A 19,054-nucleotide genomic window follows, 5' to 3' on the forward strand; every position below is an offset into this window, starting at 1 on the left:
TAGACCGATATATGTGATATTAAATTTTCATGGAGAAGGAAGTTGGTGTGGGGAGATGATAATGAATAAAAGGTTGAGAAATACCACCCTAGACTCTAGGAAGATATAAAAGGGTGCCCAAGCCCCAAAGCAGGGAGTAGAACTAAGAATAAACACTGAGTGTGGCTGTAGGGTCCAGAGCACTAAGAGAAGACAAGATGTACTACATGTATTCATGCAAGAAATGACTCATGAAAGTAGAAGGTATTTTTTGTGTCTTAAATCTAACTCTATCCATGAATTTAAAACCAAAATCCTTGAGAGGAGACACAGCCATCTCCACACTGTGTGGAGACAGTGTCTTATTCTAGAAAGGAAGGAATAACTTCACCTCTGGTCATTTCCATCAGTAGAAATGATGACACACACAAGTCTGTAACCTTCATCCACATAACAGTGAGTAAATGAGAATTTTTTAAAACCATCCAGGATGGGTCCTTTAACCTAAATGAGAGCTACCTTATTTCAACTGAGTCCCCAAAATGAGTGAAAGAGTCTAAATTTTAACATGTATCAGTTGCTAGGATTGCATTGTACACTTCTTACACTATCCAGAGATATCTGATTATGATTCTTACAGAGAAGAGTGACTGCCTTGTGTTTTTAGGTCATTGCTAAAGGCCCTCTTTAAAATAATAATTCATTACAGCCATCAGCACCTCCAGGGGCCTCATTGGAACTAAGTGCTACTTGAAAATTCTCCCTTTTCATATGTATGTTAGTGAAATATTATGTTTGGAATTGCCTCCTTAATGATAAAATTATTAATATCCAAATGAAATATTAGTAACTTAGTAATATATTCTTCAATATATTATTTTGCTGAAAGCAGAAATATCAAGCATGTTTCAACCTTTTAAAAGCAGAGCATTATAAAATGTCACATGAAGGAAATGTTTCTGTGAGTCCAGAGCAGTAGTCCAGCCAAAATGTCATATTCTACAAATACAATATGTTTTGATTAATATAAGGGGTTTTTTAAAATTTTTTGTGTGCAAAATGAAGCGTGCTTCTGTGTACCCACCATCCGCTAATATGTTTAAATTAAGTTGCTTTTGCATACATTTGTATGTTATTCATTCCTAGCTACTTTTAATTTGCTCAGAATTGACATTTTAACTTTCCAGGATGCCATCTCTAAGATCTCCTAATTCCTTGATCATTATTCAGTGTGTGTATCATTTAATGATCACATTTGCTTATATAGGCTTACACATGTCTCAGTGGAAATCGCCAACGGTTTTGTTACATGGCAGTGTTTAAGATTGAGAACCACCAGGGACTGAATTCAAAGGCAAATTCCCTAGTTAAGCAGAGACACATGGAAGGAAAAGTTCCATTTTTCCCCTGTACTTAATAGTCATATTTACTGATCTTCTCTTGACCATTCTCACAGGAGTACCCGTTAGTCCCAGGTAGAGAGATATAATTGGCTTTCCCAAAATGTGAGGTGTAAAGGACAAATCTGGGGGGGACACCTGTTTCCCTTAAGGAAGAGAATGCCAGGTAGGCAATTTTGCATTCTAGGTTTTTCAGTCTACAAGCCAAGGCTATATTGCCATCCTAAAAGAGGAATTTGTTTCTAGAGGCAGACAGGCATCCAGGCTATCTACAAAGTCCAGAATTTCTGACTTAGCAGGAGGCACGTCCCCCCCACTCCCAAGCATACCCAGAGGCAGCTCCAGCCCTTGCAGGAGTCCTGCTAGTCAAACACAGCTTGCCCGGGGCAGAGCTGCTTTGGCAAAATGTGCTCTTCTCCTGCAAGATCCAAAAAGAGAACCTCAACTCCTTTGCCAAAGTGCTGTCAGCTCCACTTAAACAGGAAGGCTCCTCTCAGATGCAGAGAGGCTGGGCTCTACCGTGCCAGTGACTTTGGCTGGATGGAACACCCTTAAAATGCCACTACAGAAGCACACGATGCCAGCTCATGGCGCGGTATAGGACACAGTCCCTCTGGAGAAATACAGTTGATTCAAGTTGGGGGTTTTGTTTTGTTTTATTTTCTTTCTTTACTCTTAAAAATCCTCCATCTCTCTTCCATCACATCAGTTGATCTGTCTTTGTTCAAAAACAAAAAACTGACACGAGGTAACATTTTTTTAACTTTTCAGTCATTTTTAACTTCTTTTAACTTTTTACAGAAAAATACACAGCTTGATTCATTTTCACAAACTGAACACACCCATGTCACTATGTAACATCATTCAGATGAATAAATAGAACATCCCCAGGACCCCAGAAGCCCCTGCCATGCTTTCTTCCTGTCTCTGTCCCACTTTTAAGGGTAGCTACTATGATAGGAAGCCACATTTTAAATCCACTTTTGGTCAAAGAGTTGAAGATAAGAGCTGAATTTGGGATTGTTTTCTTTTCCTAAGTGTCTGTCTGTACGTGTAAACATTTCTGCATTTTAAGTGGACTTAGTGTGGGAGAGGAAGTTTCCATTTTCTTCAAATGATCTATAAAATTATTCAAATCTGATCCTTCTTCTTGGTACAATGTTTTAGTCTTCACCATGAACTCTGACAACCCATTGTACATACACCTGTCTTCAGAAGTAGCATTTGGAAGGAATTGCATTTCTGTACGTCACCATTCTGTGTGTATTTAAGTGGGTGAACTTCCTATTCCATCTTGTATCTCATATCTAACTTGAGAAATGCACCTCCATCAAAAACAATTTATAAAAATAAGAAAAGTGAAGCATTCCACCATTTCTATCCATCCCAGTCACTTCACAGCAGCCCCAGCCCCAGCCGTGCCCTGAATTTCAGGAACTTCAGGTTCTTAGTGTAAGACAGTTTCTGGAGTCTTAATAGCAATGGATCTGGAAAGCAAAGGCCCCTCCCAGAGGCATTGAAACAACGTAATCATTGTGTATGGGTGCTCCATGAGTGTCCACGCTTTGAAGTCACTCTGTGGTTAATTTTTTTTTCCATTAACTTTTGTCATTTCTCTCTGAATATGAAGCCACGCCACGGCGCCCCATCCGTAAGCTGCTTTTTTTGAACTGTGTCACTTGAGTTTTTGCTGTTGTCTTGCTGTGGACTTAGCCGATTTATTTACAACTGTCCTGTGCTGCTGCCACATCTGCATTGTCACTGTGATGGTATTTTTTCTTTCTGTCTGTTTCTTCCACAGGAGTTTAACCAGTAACCTACCCAATGTGAACCTACCCAATGTGAACCTTCCCAAAGTACCAAATCTACCAGTTAACATCCCTCTAGGCATCCCACAAATGCCTACTTTTTCGGCACCGTCATGGATGGCTGCTATATATGATGCTGAGTGTGTATTCAGTTCACATCAGATCTCATTTAAATCTCAGTGATCTTGGCATGGATATGTATTGTTTATTTCTATACATCCTATATAACAGAGATGGAGATGGATAATTAGACATATTTTGCTGATCATACAGAGACAATATTGTTTATTTCTGGCATGCATCATATTTGTAAGATGTTTGCTCTATATACAGCACTAACAATTTGTCTTACGCCCACTGAAGGCTTGAGGACTATGTTTCACTCCCTGAAGTCTTTTGCAAAAGGATTCTACCTTTTTTTTTTGCTTTTTGATACAGGTGACATGACATTAAGTGTCAGTCATCCAGAAATAGTCCAGGAAACCTCTGTGATGGGCCGGCCAGTCATCTCTGGCCTGATCCACATCTAAGAGGGAAACACACTTACCTAAAAGCTCAGTTTTTAAAATAAAAATAAAAATAAAAAATTCCTAGAGACTGTTTAAACCATAAAGCATATTTCTGGTGTCAGCAAATGGCAGGATATCGTAACAGTATGTTCAGGGCTAAATGAAAATTTCTGAATGGATCAAGCTTTAGTCATGTAAATGTTATGTAAAGATACTTTCCAAGGTGGTAATACGATATGGTGCTTTGAAATCTAGGTAACAAGAAGGTTGCTAAATTTGGGAATGCGAGATTCAAGCAACAAAGAATTGAATATTTGGGAGCCATGTCATCTGTGGTCTGAGCATAGTGTCATTCTTTACATTTGTCCACACAAATGTCAGGGTTGCACAGGCCACTTCTTTAAAGCTAGCAGTTTGGAGAAGTGGAGATTGAGAAGCCATTTCTTGTAGGAAATGAGTCCTCTCTCCTTTTGTTCTTAGCAAGAAGAAGATCCAGCACCCATAAATTCTACCTCAGGGAAATTAAATTAGAACCACGTGTGTGATTTAATAAGTGAAATAAGGTTTAGCGATTCTGTACCCTTCTTTGATCCTTTTCTTAGGCCACAGCTAATTATAGGCCAGATAAGCTTTTTCTTGAAAGAATAAATTGGCACATTTTCAAAGGGAAGTGTTATTATCAAAGGAATAAAAAAATGATCTGAAACTGGCAGTGATGTTTTGAAATCTTGAAACCGCGTTCGTCAAGATGGCCCTAAGCATTTTTATTTTTGCAGTAATCCAGGTAGAAGACAGGCCATTAGCATGACTGCTCTACCTGACTCCCCCGAAGCTGCCTAATAGTTTTTTAAATCCTATAATTGCTCACAAGGTCACAATGAAATACATGGTCAATGTGTCTGATTCTCTTTCAAAGACAAAACCTCCAAAAATTTGTATCTAAAAAAAAGAAAAAGCACTTCTAAAAACGAACACAAATCATATTCATGCTAAGATGACTATATTAAAAGTTAGATTAGGTAGTATCTGTTAGAAATTTTAAAATACATCTCTGAAAGCTTCTCTTACCTCCTTCTGTGCATGCTCTGTGACACTATTTTTGAAAAGATATGAATCAAGACATTGTAATAGAGCAGATAATGGTCTCCGTTCAATTAATTAAGTCATGAGTGGGAACACATTTTGGTAACTGCTCAGCAATCCAAATAATCTTGGTGCTATTGCCTTAACATTAACAGTTTATCTTAAAAATAAAAAGAAAATATTCTTTTCCTCATGTCAAAACTTAATAATAAGCTCTTCAAAGAAAAAAAAACCCTACAAGAATTTTTTTAAAACTCTGAAACCAGATGGGTGTCAAAATGTTGTTGTAATAAATACCAATTATTGCATTCATATGTACTTAATGATTTAAAACATACAACCATGCAGTTCCAAAACGGGGCTTAGACTAGACAAAGTTGGGGTTTCTTTTTCCCAAGCACAGGATGGGGTTGGGGGAAGGCTGAACTTTTCACAGAGAGACAATGCATTCCCCCACTTTTGAACAATGCTTACGACAGTATCTGAAAAGAAGGCGTGGATTCTCAGTCTCCCACCAGGAAATGCCTGATTCTATATCTTTTCATAATTCCGGTTTCCTCCTTTGCCACCTTTCATTTTAAGGACGTGTTTCTATGTTACCTGCTCCTTCGTGTCAGATACATCTACGTACTGACCTCAGACCGGTCTGTCCTTGAGAACATTACCCTGTTGGTCCAGGCCGTAGGCTCCCTCTCGGCATGTTGGGAGTTTTCCCCCTCCCTACCCTGCGGTAGCTGTGTATGCATTTATGCACTAGCTATATTTCTCTCTGAAGCATTAATTCAATGCAGCTGGCATCTGTCACAATAGAAACACCCACTCTCATCTGTTTCTATAGACGATGTCAGAACAAGTGGTAATGCATGGTGTGTTGGACATTTTATAAATTACCGTGTTAGCATTAGTGGTATGCGAGGAAGGGGATGGGGGGGCGGCCACCCCTCAGAGCTCCAAATGGGACTGTTACAAAAGAGAAAGCCAGCTAGAGAAGGGCAAGAGGGTGAGAGATGGAGCATTTCTCGTACACAGGCTTTTCGTGGATGCCCCAGGTAAAAGTTTCTTAGACGTCATTGTACAGAAAGGCATCAACACCAATTTCCCCATCTGCACAGAGGACTGGGTAAGATGGTGCAACGGTAAAAGAGCTCAGGTTTTGAGCCCTAAAGCATTGAAAATATCCCTTGTCCACTAACCTCCCCTGCCTCAACTCACCTTTTCCTGGTGAGGACCCCACCTATGCAATGGGCTGGTCTAGGAAAATTGGAGTAATGACCAAACTGAACAAGAATTTTGGATTCAAGGTATCCAGGTGTATCCATCTCAACTGAGTCACCCCAGTTTCTTTCCAGCACTTCAAGAGAGAAAGCAGGTCCTCGCTCACCACTTTGTTAGCACTGTCCTTTTAAAACTACAAGTCTTGTGCAATCTCCAAGAGGCCTCCAGTCTGGAGGGGAGCTGGGGAAATGCATGAAACCCTGAATTTTAATAACTGCATGTTGCCATGTAGTTATTATCCGTTGAGACTTATTTCTCCCCCTGGTTCGTGGCCTTCATCTGAATCATCACATGTGCTAATGTGGTTATTATAAGAAGGCTGATTTTTACCATACACCATTCTCCTGGTTGTGATGGGGCAACACCTTCTTCAGACTTCTCACTGGTCTGGAGTAATTGGCCGAGCAAAGCAGACTAATTCATGTATGGTAAAACTCAAAATCTGCCGGTGGAGATTGCCCCCACCTCCACCGCCAACACACGTCGTTTTGTATGCTGAAGCTACTGTTTGCCTTAAGCCTTCTGACCCCCAGTTGTCTCTGTGTTAGTCTTCCTAGAGCCTGAGGGCCCTGGGTGACTCTTGTTTTCTAACTTTTATCCTACCAGTAATGGATCAGGTACCTCAGAAGATCTGTTCTGGAAACTCGATGCCCTTCAGACCTTTATTCGGGACTTGCACTGGCCCGAAGAAGAGTTTGGAAAGCACCTAGAACAACGGCTGAAGTTGATGGCAAGTGACATGATTGAGTCTTGCGTCAAAAGGTAAGCACAGATGGCTGGACAGGTCCTGCACGGGAAGGCTAGATGGCTGCTCTTTCAGTTGACCGTCATTTGGAGTATCTTGGAGGAGGCGATTGCTTGTGCAAGTCAGCTGGGCTGGTGGCTGCCAAAGTCTAGCTTCCGTTCACCTGCCCTCTGTCTGTCCAAAACCCAAAATAATCTGGCTGCCAATTTTTTCATGGTTGTTGGCTCTATGGGCAAAAGATCCCTGTCCATTCTTGTATTCCTATTTGTATCCCCAATATCTAGCAGTATCTGGCACAAAATACTTAACTAATAAGTATTGTTAAGTGTATGAGCATGTGCAGGGAGGACAGCTGGATGAAAAAAAAGAGAAGAATATACCATTCTAGAGCCAGCATATCCAGGACAGGTAGGGGAATCTACTGATTTTCCAGCTATGTAAGCAGAGCCTCAGCATTGCAATTCCTTTTGTATATAAGAAATGAGCACCTGCTATGTGCCATTAGTTGTCCTGCCCAAAACCTAGTTGGATATCAACAAGGGAGCATGAAACATCAAACTTACATTTTGCCTGGCCACAAATTGCCTGTATTGTCACTGTAGCTTATAGGACTGGGGTAGGGATGCTGCACTGGAAGTTCCCAGGCAGACTGTTCTGAGAAGGTGAGGGAATGAAAATGAAGACAACATTCATCCATTCAACAAGCATTGTTTGAGCTCCTCCCATAGACCAGGCACAGGGCTAAGTTCTTGGCACGCAATGAAGAATGAGTGTCTCTATCTGGATATCAGGTACAGAAGTGGAATTCCACTGATGTGACCTCATCATCATCCCCCTGTCTACCCTCACATACACATCCAAGTTCCTTTTGCAGTTCATAACTGTTCCATGATTTTTCCTCATTCAAAAAAATAGACTGTAAGCAGCACAGCCTACTCTAAGTCTCTAGATGTTGTGTAATTTAGTTGATGGATCAGTTGTGGGTGATGGGAGCTGGGTTTGCCTGAAAGTGCGCTGAATTCATCATTTTATATCTCAGAAGAAGAAAAGGGAAGTAATAGCATCAAAGCTGGAAACCAAAAGGGCAAAAGAACAACACAATTCCAGGTAGGTGGACAGCATCTCAGCAGGAACTGGGGAAGGAACTACCTGGTATGGAGAATCTGGGCAGGTGTTTGATGCTATTTCTGGAAGCTTAAAGGCCTGGTGATCCAGATTTTGAGTTTTGCTCTTTTCTTCTCACTCTTAGAACCAAAAGCAAGCCTATTTCTCAAACCCAAGGTCAAAATATTTCCTTAGGGTTTTGAATTCTACTATCTCCTACATAGCCTACATCAATTTTAGGAAAAGCAATGCTTTTCCAATGGCCAAAGCATTCCACCAAAAAGCTTCTTGCACAATCTGTCCTGGGGCTGAAATGCATTATATAATAATTACAACTTCCCAGCTCCTGACCTGTGCACACAGTTGTACAGAAGGACATGTATGTCCTTCCCTGAGAGAAAGAAGCCAGTCTTCTGGGTAGAGAGTAAGAAATAAGGAGATGCTTGGAGAAAAAGGAAAGGTACGAGGATGTCAAAGGCAAATAGGGACTGTGTTATCCCTTCCCACCTTGTAATCATATCTTTGTGGCTGAGACACCTAAGGAGGGTGAGCTACACAGAGGCAGGGAGTGGATCTTGTTCATTTGGTTCTCCTCACCCTCCCCAGGTCTCGGCATCATGCTTGGTGCAGAGTAGCTATTAAGTAACCTTTTATTCACAGAAATTGGTCCATTGCACATGTATGGCCACTGCACATGTATGGCTGGCCTAGGCCCTTAAATTTCCTGATGTCCCTTTTAACTAAGGCCGTAGACACACAGAACAGACATGAGCAAAAGTAGGTGGAAATATTATCCTCAGACTTCCAGATTCAGAGGATAGAACATGGAGAAGTTCTTGGATGTTTTAAGACATATAATCTACATTGGAAGAGCCTGGAACCATTGTTTTCCTCTTTGGGACAGAATAAATAACTCTTCTTCTAGGCCCATGTAGTAAGGACGATGTTTCCTTAACATAAATATGCAATGCCAAAAAGTCAGTAAGGCACTCCTCCTGCCTCAGTTTCCAAGAGATTTAATAAATTAATTTAATGGACATTTACAGAGCCTCCAGTCTAGTCTGTATCAGGTACTGTGCTGAACACAAAACAAAGCACCCTGCCTCTGCCCTCAACGAGAGTCAGTTGGATTAAGTGACCTCTCCAAGCCTGGCTTTTTGGTTCCCTAGAACCCTCCCCGTCACATTAATTTTGCATTCAGTTTCCTCTTTTCACAACCCTGCACTCCAAAGGCTATGAACAGTTCTCCTGTGAAAACAGAAGATGATTACTTCCTTGGAAGGGAGCAATTTAGCATTTCCATTTCTCAAATTGGGCCGGAACTGGCACACAAGGCTCGGAAGATCAGCACAGGGACCTGTCCAACTCGGTCCCCATCAGGCCTCCTTTTCACAAAACCAGCAAATTATGTATTTTCAGCATAGCTTAAAATGATCATCATGATTAGAAAGCTACTTTGGTGCACTGAGTCTTTAGAAGCCAAGATACATTTATCTTTAACATGATCACATAATATATAGGGGTGTTTTAAGGGTTTGGGTTTTTTAAGGTTTTTTTTTTTTTCTTAAGAACTGGGCTCCCAACCTTAGAAATTATACTTGGCTTCCCTGCATGCACCCAGGGTGTGTTAGCAAGCTGGCATCCTTTCCTGAGCTAACTAGCTGTGTGGTCCTCCTATGCACTGTTACAAAACTGCTACAAATTCCTCTTAAAGCAGTGCCTTCCTGGTGACTGCGTGATCTCCAGAACCTGACAGCAAACAATGCTAAAAAGATGCATCGGATGAAAGGGGCTTTAATAAAGCCACTTACTCACCAGGTGCTTCTCTTTAAAGATACATGATGATGCAATCCACTTCCCTGAAACCTTTTCAGGTATAACTAGCCCCCTTTACAATGCTGATGTCAAGGAGCAGATCTCACACCTGTATTACCAGCTGGCCATGCTGGGCTAGGTTTCTGCTATGAGTGGTTAACACATTGCTGGAGTCATAATTTGACCTATGTCAGAAGTAGGTTACATTCGGATTCCACCGTGACACAAGCCTTGTATTGTATATTATGTATATAAAATATGTGTGTGTGTGTATAAAAGATAGTTGTATGTTAAGTATATTATGACATTTTTAATTATAAAAATACATTTTTATAGCAAAATAATATGTTGACATTGAAAATAAATAAAACATAGTGGCATTTCTCTAATACCATGCCTCCTAATTTCACTCCCCTCCCCAAAGGTAGCCATCTTTAGTAGCTTGATGTGTTTCCTTTTTTTTTTTTAAACTTTAACAAGCAAAAACTATTTTTTAGTCTTTAAGGCAATATAATAAACTTGCTGGATTTTTAAAATTTCAGTCTCTTTCAAACCAGAAAGAAAATAATAATAAATGCCATTTAAGATTTTTCTCCCCCGTGAGGTTTTAAAGATTAGAAATTGCTTTTTTGTTTTTTTGTTTTTTTAATGAAGTAATTCAAGGTAGGCAGTTGCCAATGTGAGAGAACTTACGTATGCTGTACTGCTATAATCGGGTTTTTGTGAATTCATTCATTCTCCTGCAATTAGGGTTCTCCATAGCATGTAAACTATAGACAGAAATACGCCAAGCTACAGGTGTTCTGTGTACTGCCAAGAAAGGAAGGGTGTGAGTGGCTGTCTCCGTGAATAGGCCTTCCTTAGTTGGAAAAGTCATTTAAAAGAGAACACATGTGAAGTCATTGTCGCTTGAAACTGATTACAGCCTTCAATTTTCTTTTTCACTGACCTCTCAGAAAATATCTCCTCCACCTGCTGCCATCTGAACGCTGAATTGGTCTTTTCCTACTTTGTTTTAATAGAACCAGGATTGCATTTGAAGTTAAGCTGCAAAAAACCAGTCGATCAACAGATTTTCGAGTCCCACAGTCAATATGCACCATGTTTAATGTTATGGTTGATGCCAAAGCTCAATCAACAAAACTTTGCAGCATGGAAATGGGCCAAGAGGTAAAAAAAAAAAAAAAAAAATACAGATTTTTTTTTCCCCCCTCTCCATTGATCATGTAGAAGAAACCTTCACAAATTCTTTCCATCTACCCTAGTCTTCTAGTTTCAGAAATATTCTCTAACATTTGTGGATTAAGCTATGGATGAGTGTTCGGTATCTGTTTGTCAAGTAAATTTCTAAGGCATGTGCTGATAAGAATGCCAGTCTCTTGGAAGTGATTCTTGGCTGGAGTTGGGGTGGCCATAACGTTCCTTTAAGCTAAATGATGTTTGACGACCTTATTTATTAGGCTGGTATCTCTGACAGATCTGTGTTTGCCAGAATGCAATTCATTTTCAAATCTGAAGTGCATTTTTAATCACTTTGAACATCTGGACATCAGGAGAGCTCTTTCTTGCATTGAGCACCTTCCAGGATATATGATGTTAGATCACCCTGCTACCCGATCCCCAGCCAGCAGGTTCTGAATTTCCAAAAAATTGCAGACTTTCAATTTTCCATACACGGAGTTGATTGTGAATCTTCCCTGACCAAAAGTTTAGTCCTTTCCTAAGTTTGCAATTCCAAAGCGGTATTTAAAATGTAAAGGAGAAGGAAACAGCAACTTGGGCTTGATTAAAGACTATCATGATCATTTTTCTCTGATGGCCTTAAGCCAGCTAGATATTCATATACCAATTTAGAATTAATTCAGAAACATTTCTGGCAACTCTATGTTGTTGCCAATTGGCATAAATTGCTCCTAAATCAGATCTTTCGATACCAGCTTACATGTTCAGAATTTTTACTAAATTATATTTGCTCCTTATTCGTTATTTATTTTCTGTTTCGGCACCTTCCATTTTTAAATGTGGGTTGGTGGTATTCTCTTCCTGGCAAGATCATCTCCAACCTTGTTTCCCCTACAAGTCAGCTTCCTCAGCCCCCGCCCCCGCCCCCATCCCCACCCTGGTCGACTTCTGCTCCTGAGTTTTCTCCTCAAGGACCTTTTCCTGGGGGTTACATTCTAGGCACTGGCGTCCTATGCCGGGGGCCCTCAGTTCTCTTTCCCGGCACCTTTTGCTCGTGTGAAGGACCTGGAACAGTGGTTCTCAAATTTCAGTGTGCATTAAACTCATTAGAGAGCATCTTAATACCCAGCTCGCTGGGTCTCACCCCAGGAGTTTCAGATCGGTCTGAGGAGTGGTCTAAGAATTTGCGTTTCTGGCAAGTTTCCTGGTGATACTGATGCTGCGGGCTGCTCCAGAGACCACACTGTGAGAACCACTGATCTGAAGGCTCACTACCGAAAAATGAGTTAAGGAAAAGGGTTTAGGCAGGAAGGATCATTCCCCTAGGGAAAGACCTAGGTTTGAGTGTTCAGATACCAGGTTTCTTCCCCTGGCTGTGCTGCAAACTGGAGTTTGAAAGTCATTCAGCCTCTTTGAGCCTCAGTTTCCTTATCTGTAAAATGGTAGCACTATTCCACTTTTATGCAGGCTGTTATTAGCAGCAGAATCAGTTCTCCAAACCATACCAAGAAGGCCAGCATGTGAAACAAATAAAAATAGAGCTGCTCTGTGAGCAGGGAGTGCCTGCAGAGGGGTAGGAGGTCGAGGGAAAGGAGCCCAGAGCCCAGGCTGCCAAGTCGCTCTCCAGCTCTGCACCTCTTCACTAGCCAACACCCACCGGAGCTTCTCAGTCTGAACAGTCTTTTAGGCTTCACAGAGCCCACTTTAAGAGCCCTGTTTTTGGTGATCTTTAAAATTCATTAAGATCCCTTTGAGTTCATACTTTCTAGAATCTTGTCCCTGCTTAATTTTTCTCCCTTTCAAACTTCTTTTTTTTTTTAATTGAAACATAATTTACACACCCACAAAATTCACCCCTTTTAAAGTGTATGATTTAATAGTTTTAATATATTCAGAAAGTAATGCAACCATCACCAGAGTCAATTTTAAGACATTTTCATCACCCCAAAGAGAAACCGAGTACCCATTAATAGTCATTCCCTTCTCTTCCTCCCTCCCTCTCTAGCCCTAGGGAATCACCGGTCTACTTTCTATCTCTAAGAATTTATCTATTCTTAACATTTCATATAAATAAAATCATACAGTATATGCCCTCTTGTGTCTGGCTTCTTTCACTTAGCATAATGTTTTCAAGATTCATCCATACTGTAGCATGTATTGATCTTCCTTTCTTATGGCTAAATAATATACTCTATGGTATGGATATAGCACATTTTGTTTATCCATTCATCAGTTGGTGGACATTTGAATTGTTTCCACTTTTTAGCTATTATGAATAATGCTGCCACAAACATTCATGTACAAGTTTTCATGTGGACCTATGTTTTCAACTCTCTTGGGTATATACCTAAAAAGCTGGAGTTTCTGGGTCATATAGTAACGCTATGTTTAGCTTTTAGAGGAACTGCCAGTCTGTTTTCCAAAGTGTCTGTACCACTTTACATTCCCCACCAGCTATGTGATTTCTCCAGATCTTAGCCAATACTTATTCCTGTCTTTTTATTATAGCCATCCTAGTGTATGTGGAATGGTATCTCTTGTGGTTTTTGATTTATAGTGATCTGTAGCATTTTTTCATGTTTATTGGCCATCATATATTTTTTGAAGAAATATCCATTTAAATTCTCTGCTCATTTTTTTAATTGGGTTATTTGTCTTTTTGTTGTTGAGTTTTAAGAATTCTTTGTATATTCTGAATACTATACCTTTATCATATGTATGATTTTCAACTATTTTCTCCCATTCTGTGGGTTTTCTTTTCCACTTTCTTGACGGTATCCTTTAATGCATAAAGTGTTTCCTTAAGTTTGTTGAAGTTCAAGTTATCTATTTCCTCTTAGAGCTTCTTGAGATGTGCATTTTAACTGGGTTTCCCAAGGATGGCACCAGTCCAGGGCAGGAAAGGGTTGATACGGTAGGACTGGATTCCCTTTCCCTGCAGCAGTTTTCACAGGTTCTCTCTAGGTTAATTAAATTATAGCCATGTTTAAAAAGCTCCCACAGACCTGGTCAGATGGCTAAATGATTCTTCCAAACAAGCCAAGTCACTCTGATCTTAACATTTTGCTTTTTGAGCTGGGCATTTAGGGAGAGTAGTAGGAGTGAGGGAGTTGTTGTCACAAACTCTACTGAGCATATGATGAAAGTTATGGAGCCATTTCCCAGGAAAAAGAAATACTTTCACACAATATTACTACACAATTTCAGGAGACCTGTGGACCTCCCTAGGCCAAATCAGAGACCCCAGCTGAAGGTACATTATGGGAAATAAGTTGACATTTATCACAGTGGTGGACCCTATCTTTCATCTTTGCCACTAATCCCTTCTGTTCTAAAGTAGAATGACCTTAGCTTAACCTTGGAGTCTGATTTTCTAGAAAAATAAATTGTCTAGTGGTTTAGTCTACAACATCCTGTAGACTCCACACTTAAGCTACTAAACTGGGTAACCCTTGGCCGGGCGCGGTGGCTCACGCCTGTAATCCTAGCACTCTGGGAGGCTGAGGCGGGTGGATCGCTCGAGGTCAGGAGTTCGAGACCAGCCTGAGCAAGAGTGAGACCCCGTCTCTACCAAAAATAGAAAGAAATGATTTGGACAGCTAAAAATCTATATAGAAAAAATTAGCCGGGCATGGTGGCACATGCCTGTAGTCCCAGCTACTCGGGAGGCTGAGGCAGTAGGATCGCTTAAGCCCAGGAGTTTGAGGTTGCTGTGAGCTAGGCTGATGCCACGGCACTCACTCTAGCCTGGGCGACAAAGCGAGACTCTGTCTCAAAAAAAAGATAAAAAAATAAAAAAAAAAATAAACTGGGTAACCCTGAGCAAGTCACTTTCTCTTGTAACTATACTGTGGTCATTTGTTGGATGAAAAATGTAGCATGCAACACACAACGTTTAGGAAGTATGCAGCTTGTCAAAATTTAGAATAAGGTCCCCTAACTTCTGGATGTAAGATTAAAAAGTTTTCTTTGACTTGTTCAAATAGTAACCTTTTTGACGCTAAAGAGCAGTGTCTATTTCTTTCTAGGCATTGTTCTATCTGATAAAGTAGGAAAGACTACATGTATTCTCTCCATATGGCTCAACATTATTTTTTTTTTTGGTGAAAATAATAACCGAGGCTTTTAAATGTTTCTTGGATTTCCCTAAATAGTGTATATACGCCTAGACTAAATATCTTTCTTAAAGGCCCATCCAATCCTGTATTCTTGTCTGTGATTCTTATCCTAACACTGTCAGTTTTCCCAAGCCATGCTGAAGAGATCTACCATGGCATTATGACATTTCTCCTTAGGGTAACTGAATCACAGACACCTAAGTGGCCAACTTGTGGGAAGTGAGGCCTCTTTTTATTAGAGTGCCAGGTGGCTGAGAACAGAGAGAATAAAGCCAGACATGGTGGTCCGTAAATACGTACTTCCTCTGAGTGCCTGGCACAGTGGCTGTGATGGTAAGGAGAACTTCAATGGGAAGTCACATGGAAATGTTCCCTCCTTGACTTTTCTCAACTTGTAGAATGGGGATATTCATCTTCAAAGTAAAACTGAGTTAAAATGAGATTGAACAAGAATGACTGAAAACATCCTGAAATTGGAATAACAATAGATGGAAGTCCAATGTTTTTACATAGTTTGCACTTTGTGAGTATTGGATAGGAAGCCCATATTATAGATCAAGTTACCAATATGGGCTTCCCGTGGATTTCAACTCCCTCAAGCTGTTTTAGACTAGATACTGGCCAGGTGATGCAATCTCCAATTTTAAAATCACTTCCTGAATTTCATCATTGAGTAATGTCACATCTAAAGGCAGCTGTTGAAACATTTGTTAACCATACTTTTCTATCTTAAATATTTATTTTTTCATTAAAATTTGTGAAGTACCAATAGAGAGGAAATTGTGTATTAAATAGTTTCTCACTTGGTCTAGTGTGTTTTCATCTCATTTCCAAGGTCAGATGGTCTTAACAGAAAGACAACATACACACAATCTGTTCTATGACAAGGCAAAACGTGCAGCACAGAAAGTCAAGTGGAATGATTTTCACGTAGTGATTGTGAATTTGCAGTTTAGCTCATTGGAAGCAAAAGTGAACTCACCAAACTTTCCATGCTGTTGAAAATTAGTTCTCTGTGCAGCTATCACCATGATCTTGGGCCCCAGGATATAATTTAGGGGTGTAGGGCAATATAATCCAAGAAGGCCATCAGGGAGGACAAGAAAATGGGAAAGATCCCTCTTTGTACCCATATTAGGATGCAGGTAGTATTAGATAGTCAATCAGACTGCAAGAGATTTTATAACAAAACAATCTGGTAGGGAGATGATAATTAAAAGATGCCTCAGTGGTATGTATACCCATTCATGGAGCTTCCCATCTGCATAGAACAATATATCTCCCAAGAAACCAAAGAGTGAAGGCAAAGTATTCATTATTGTTCCAAAAAGCAAGTTAATCCAATAAATTTCATATATCGGGAAAAACTGGCAAAAGGGATTCATGTATTTTGTAATTACTTGAATAAAAATGGGGACTTCGATATTTTCCCCTTTGCTACATGATAAGTAATTATTACCCTGTTCTACTATCTTCCCCAAAGTAGGTTTTACATAAATCAAGGCATAATTTATGTACAATAAAATATATGGATTTTTAGATGAGTTTAAAGAAATGTATACAAACATGGTAGTAGTATAATAATACGTCCCCATAGTACTTGTAAGTTTCTAAACCATGTTTCCATGCATTATTTTATTACTTGGTTAGGTGAATCGGGTGAATTCACAACAGTGACAATTTTGGCCCCATTGCAAAAATGAGGAAATAGAACAACAGAGATTGACATGCTCAAGTTTCCCCTGGAAATAAGAATCAGAATAGTCACATCAAAACACTTTGTTTTATATGCAGAAAAAAAAAAGAAATGTTCATTATAGCCGAAGAAGAGTGGAAATGAGAATATTTGTGCAGTGTGAAAGGGAGAGATAGTGGGACTACCTGGAGAGAAGTTAGGACCAAGTTTGACATGGAAAAGTTGAAGGTAGGAAGAGGTTCCCATAAACCACCATGTGTCCTTAAGCCTTGATGCCTCCACTATTGTCTCCCTGTGAAAGGGTCCGAAGTTCCCGCACCGGAGAGGAAGCTTGTTTCTCTTGGGAAAAAGAGTGACATCCTTAACTCTTTAAACCAAGACTATTAACTCTTTAAATCTTGGTGTGTGGAGAACAATTGCTCATCTCTCTTTACCATTTCAGCCAAGTTTTTCAAGGCAATGTTTCTGTTCTCAGTGATGTTCTTCTTTGCTTGATTAGGAGCCCCTTATTTAATATTCTATACTGTATTATTTTGCACACAGCTAGCTTTTCTGATTTAATTAAATCCCATAATTAACTTAATAGATGTGAATCATTTATAGCAACCCAGAGAAAACCTAGTGGGGTGTGAGGCAAGTCACATGAAGAGAAAAGGAAGCATGTGATTCTAGATCTTATCTCAAGACCTAAAAATGAATTTGGAGCCCTGTCAATATTCCTGAATTCTTTTGCTCTGAAATCTTCCTTTGTGTTTCTAGCAGAGAATTCTGCAGATGATTTTTTTTTTTTTTCAGTTAGCTTGCGGTTTATGCACTGAGGAGTAAATCCTTTTTCAGATCTAGCAGTATAGCCAATATGGGTTCTGACTCATCGGGGTGATACAATGTGGACCATTTGCTTTATTGTTTTTTCTCTAATCAACTAAAATGAAACTGGATGAGATGACTAAGTAATAAGACTGTCTCTCCCTACCCGTATCTTCTCCTTGATGAACTTGAACAAATAATAATATTTGAATCACAGCTATAGTTGACAAAATGTTTTCATGTCTGGACCCTCACTTGATCTTCAAAGCAGAGACCTATGAGTCTAAGAGCATGACTGCCAGGAAAGGGCTTGAGCACTGGTTTTCAAAATAATTATAATAGAACAAACACACTAAAAATTTTTATACAGGATTGGCCTCATTCCCTTTCCAAAATCAGCAATTTGTACTGCCTTCCCCCCTCTCGTTAGTTCTGGGTAATAATATTATTATCTGTTTTGTTTTTTTACAGATAAGGAAACTGAGCTAAATTTTTATAGGCAACATGACTTCCCAACTTTGCACTGGGGCTCCATCCAGGTCTTCCAATAACAAACCAATCTTCCTATGACTCTGAATGAATGAACCTAATTCACATTCCCTTTGTTCACTCACAATAATTCGGATTGTCATTTATCAGAATATGAAACCACATTACAATGGCTTATTTCAGTATGTTTACATAGTTTTTTGGATGTTTTATTTAATTTTTATTTTCTCATGTGTCCTTTTGTCCTAATTTTTATTTGTACTGTTCCTTCTTTTTTTTCTGTTTCTAATTAATCATCCTTCTGAAAGTTTGCTAAAGAGTGGGTAAGTGCATTTTCCTTTTCAAATAACAATGTTTTGCATTGTTATTTTTTGTTAAGGAAATGTGGAATAGTTCAAATGGATACTAAAATAATCTAATAAATGTCAAGGAGCTGGCATCTAATATTTTGTGTTGAAATCACTTTTCCTTCTTCCCTGGCATTTACAGCAGATTTTTGTTTGTTTTCACATTACTATTTAAATTTAATCGACAGCCGCAGTTAGAGAAATTGAAAAACTTAGCAGCGGTCTCAGTACAGGCTGTCAGCCTGGTCTGCTTCTCAATGAACAGAAAAAATGAGTGGCTTGCCTCAAGGATTCAAAAAGAGACATTTTGCCTCGACACTGAGACAATACCTGGAGATAAAACTGGGGAGCTCTGAGGCATTAACCCAAAGTACCTGAAGGTTTCAGAACAGCTTTTGCAAAATCAGTCACAGTGTCTTGGTCAAATTCCCTTTGGAACAATTCCTCTACCTAAGCCACGTGCCCCAGCAGTTTTCCAAAGATAATTTTCATTTCCTGTACTAAATCATTATGGTACCTTGCTTTGTAAGATCCAGATGAACACACTGCCAGGATGTTAAGGTGTGCTCTCTGTAAAGGTGTGTATGTATCTACACACATGAAAGGCATCGGAAAGCCTTGGGTGAAGAACAATGAGCCTGGTAATTTTTTTAAAGAGTTTCTGATCTCTCTTCATCAAAGACCTGGAGTTAGGATC

At 39.7% G+C, this 19,054-nt stretch overlaps 1 protein-coding gene across 10 annotated transcripts in view; it reads left to right on the forward strand.

Moving 5' to 3' along the window:
• Positions 1-19,054, forward strand: part of CADPS (calcium dependent secretion activator) — a 440,985-nt gene that overhangs the window by 356,459 nt on the left and 65,472 nt on the right. For 6 of the 10 annotated variants that reach the window (XM_045529934.1, XM_045529936.1, XM_045529933.1 and 3 more), the window contains 2 exons: positions 6,661-6,816; positions 10,741-10,888. In XM_045529934.1, the coding sequence (XP_045385890.1) occupies positions 6,661-6,816; positions 10,741-10,888 (304 nt within the window). Of the gene's footprint in view, positions 1-3,180; positions 3,328-6,660; positions 6,817-10,740; positions 10,889-18,318; positions 18,334-19,054 lie in introns of all 10 variants that reach the window. The other 4 variants (XM_045529931.1, XM_045529930.1, XM_045529937.1 and 1 more) reach the window with 3 other exon arrangements.

Source organism: Lemur catta, chromosome 18 (genome assembly GCF_020740605.2).
Source record: "Lemur catta isolate mLemCat1 chromosome 18, mLemCat1.pri, whole genome shotgun sequence".
NCBI classification, from domain to species: Eukaryota; Metazoa; Chordata; class Mammalia; order Primates; family Lemuridae; genus Lemur; species Lemur catta.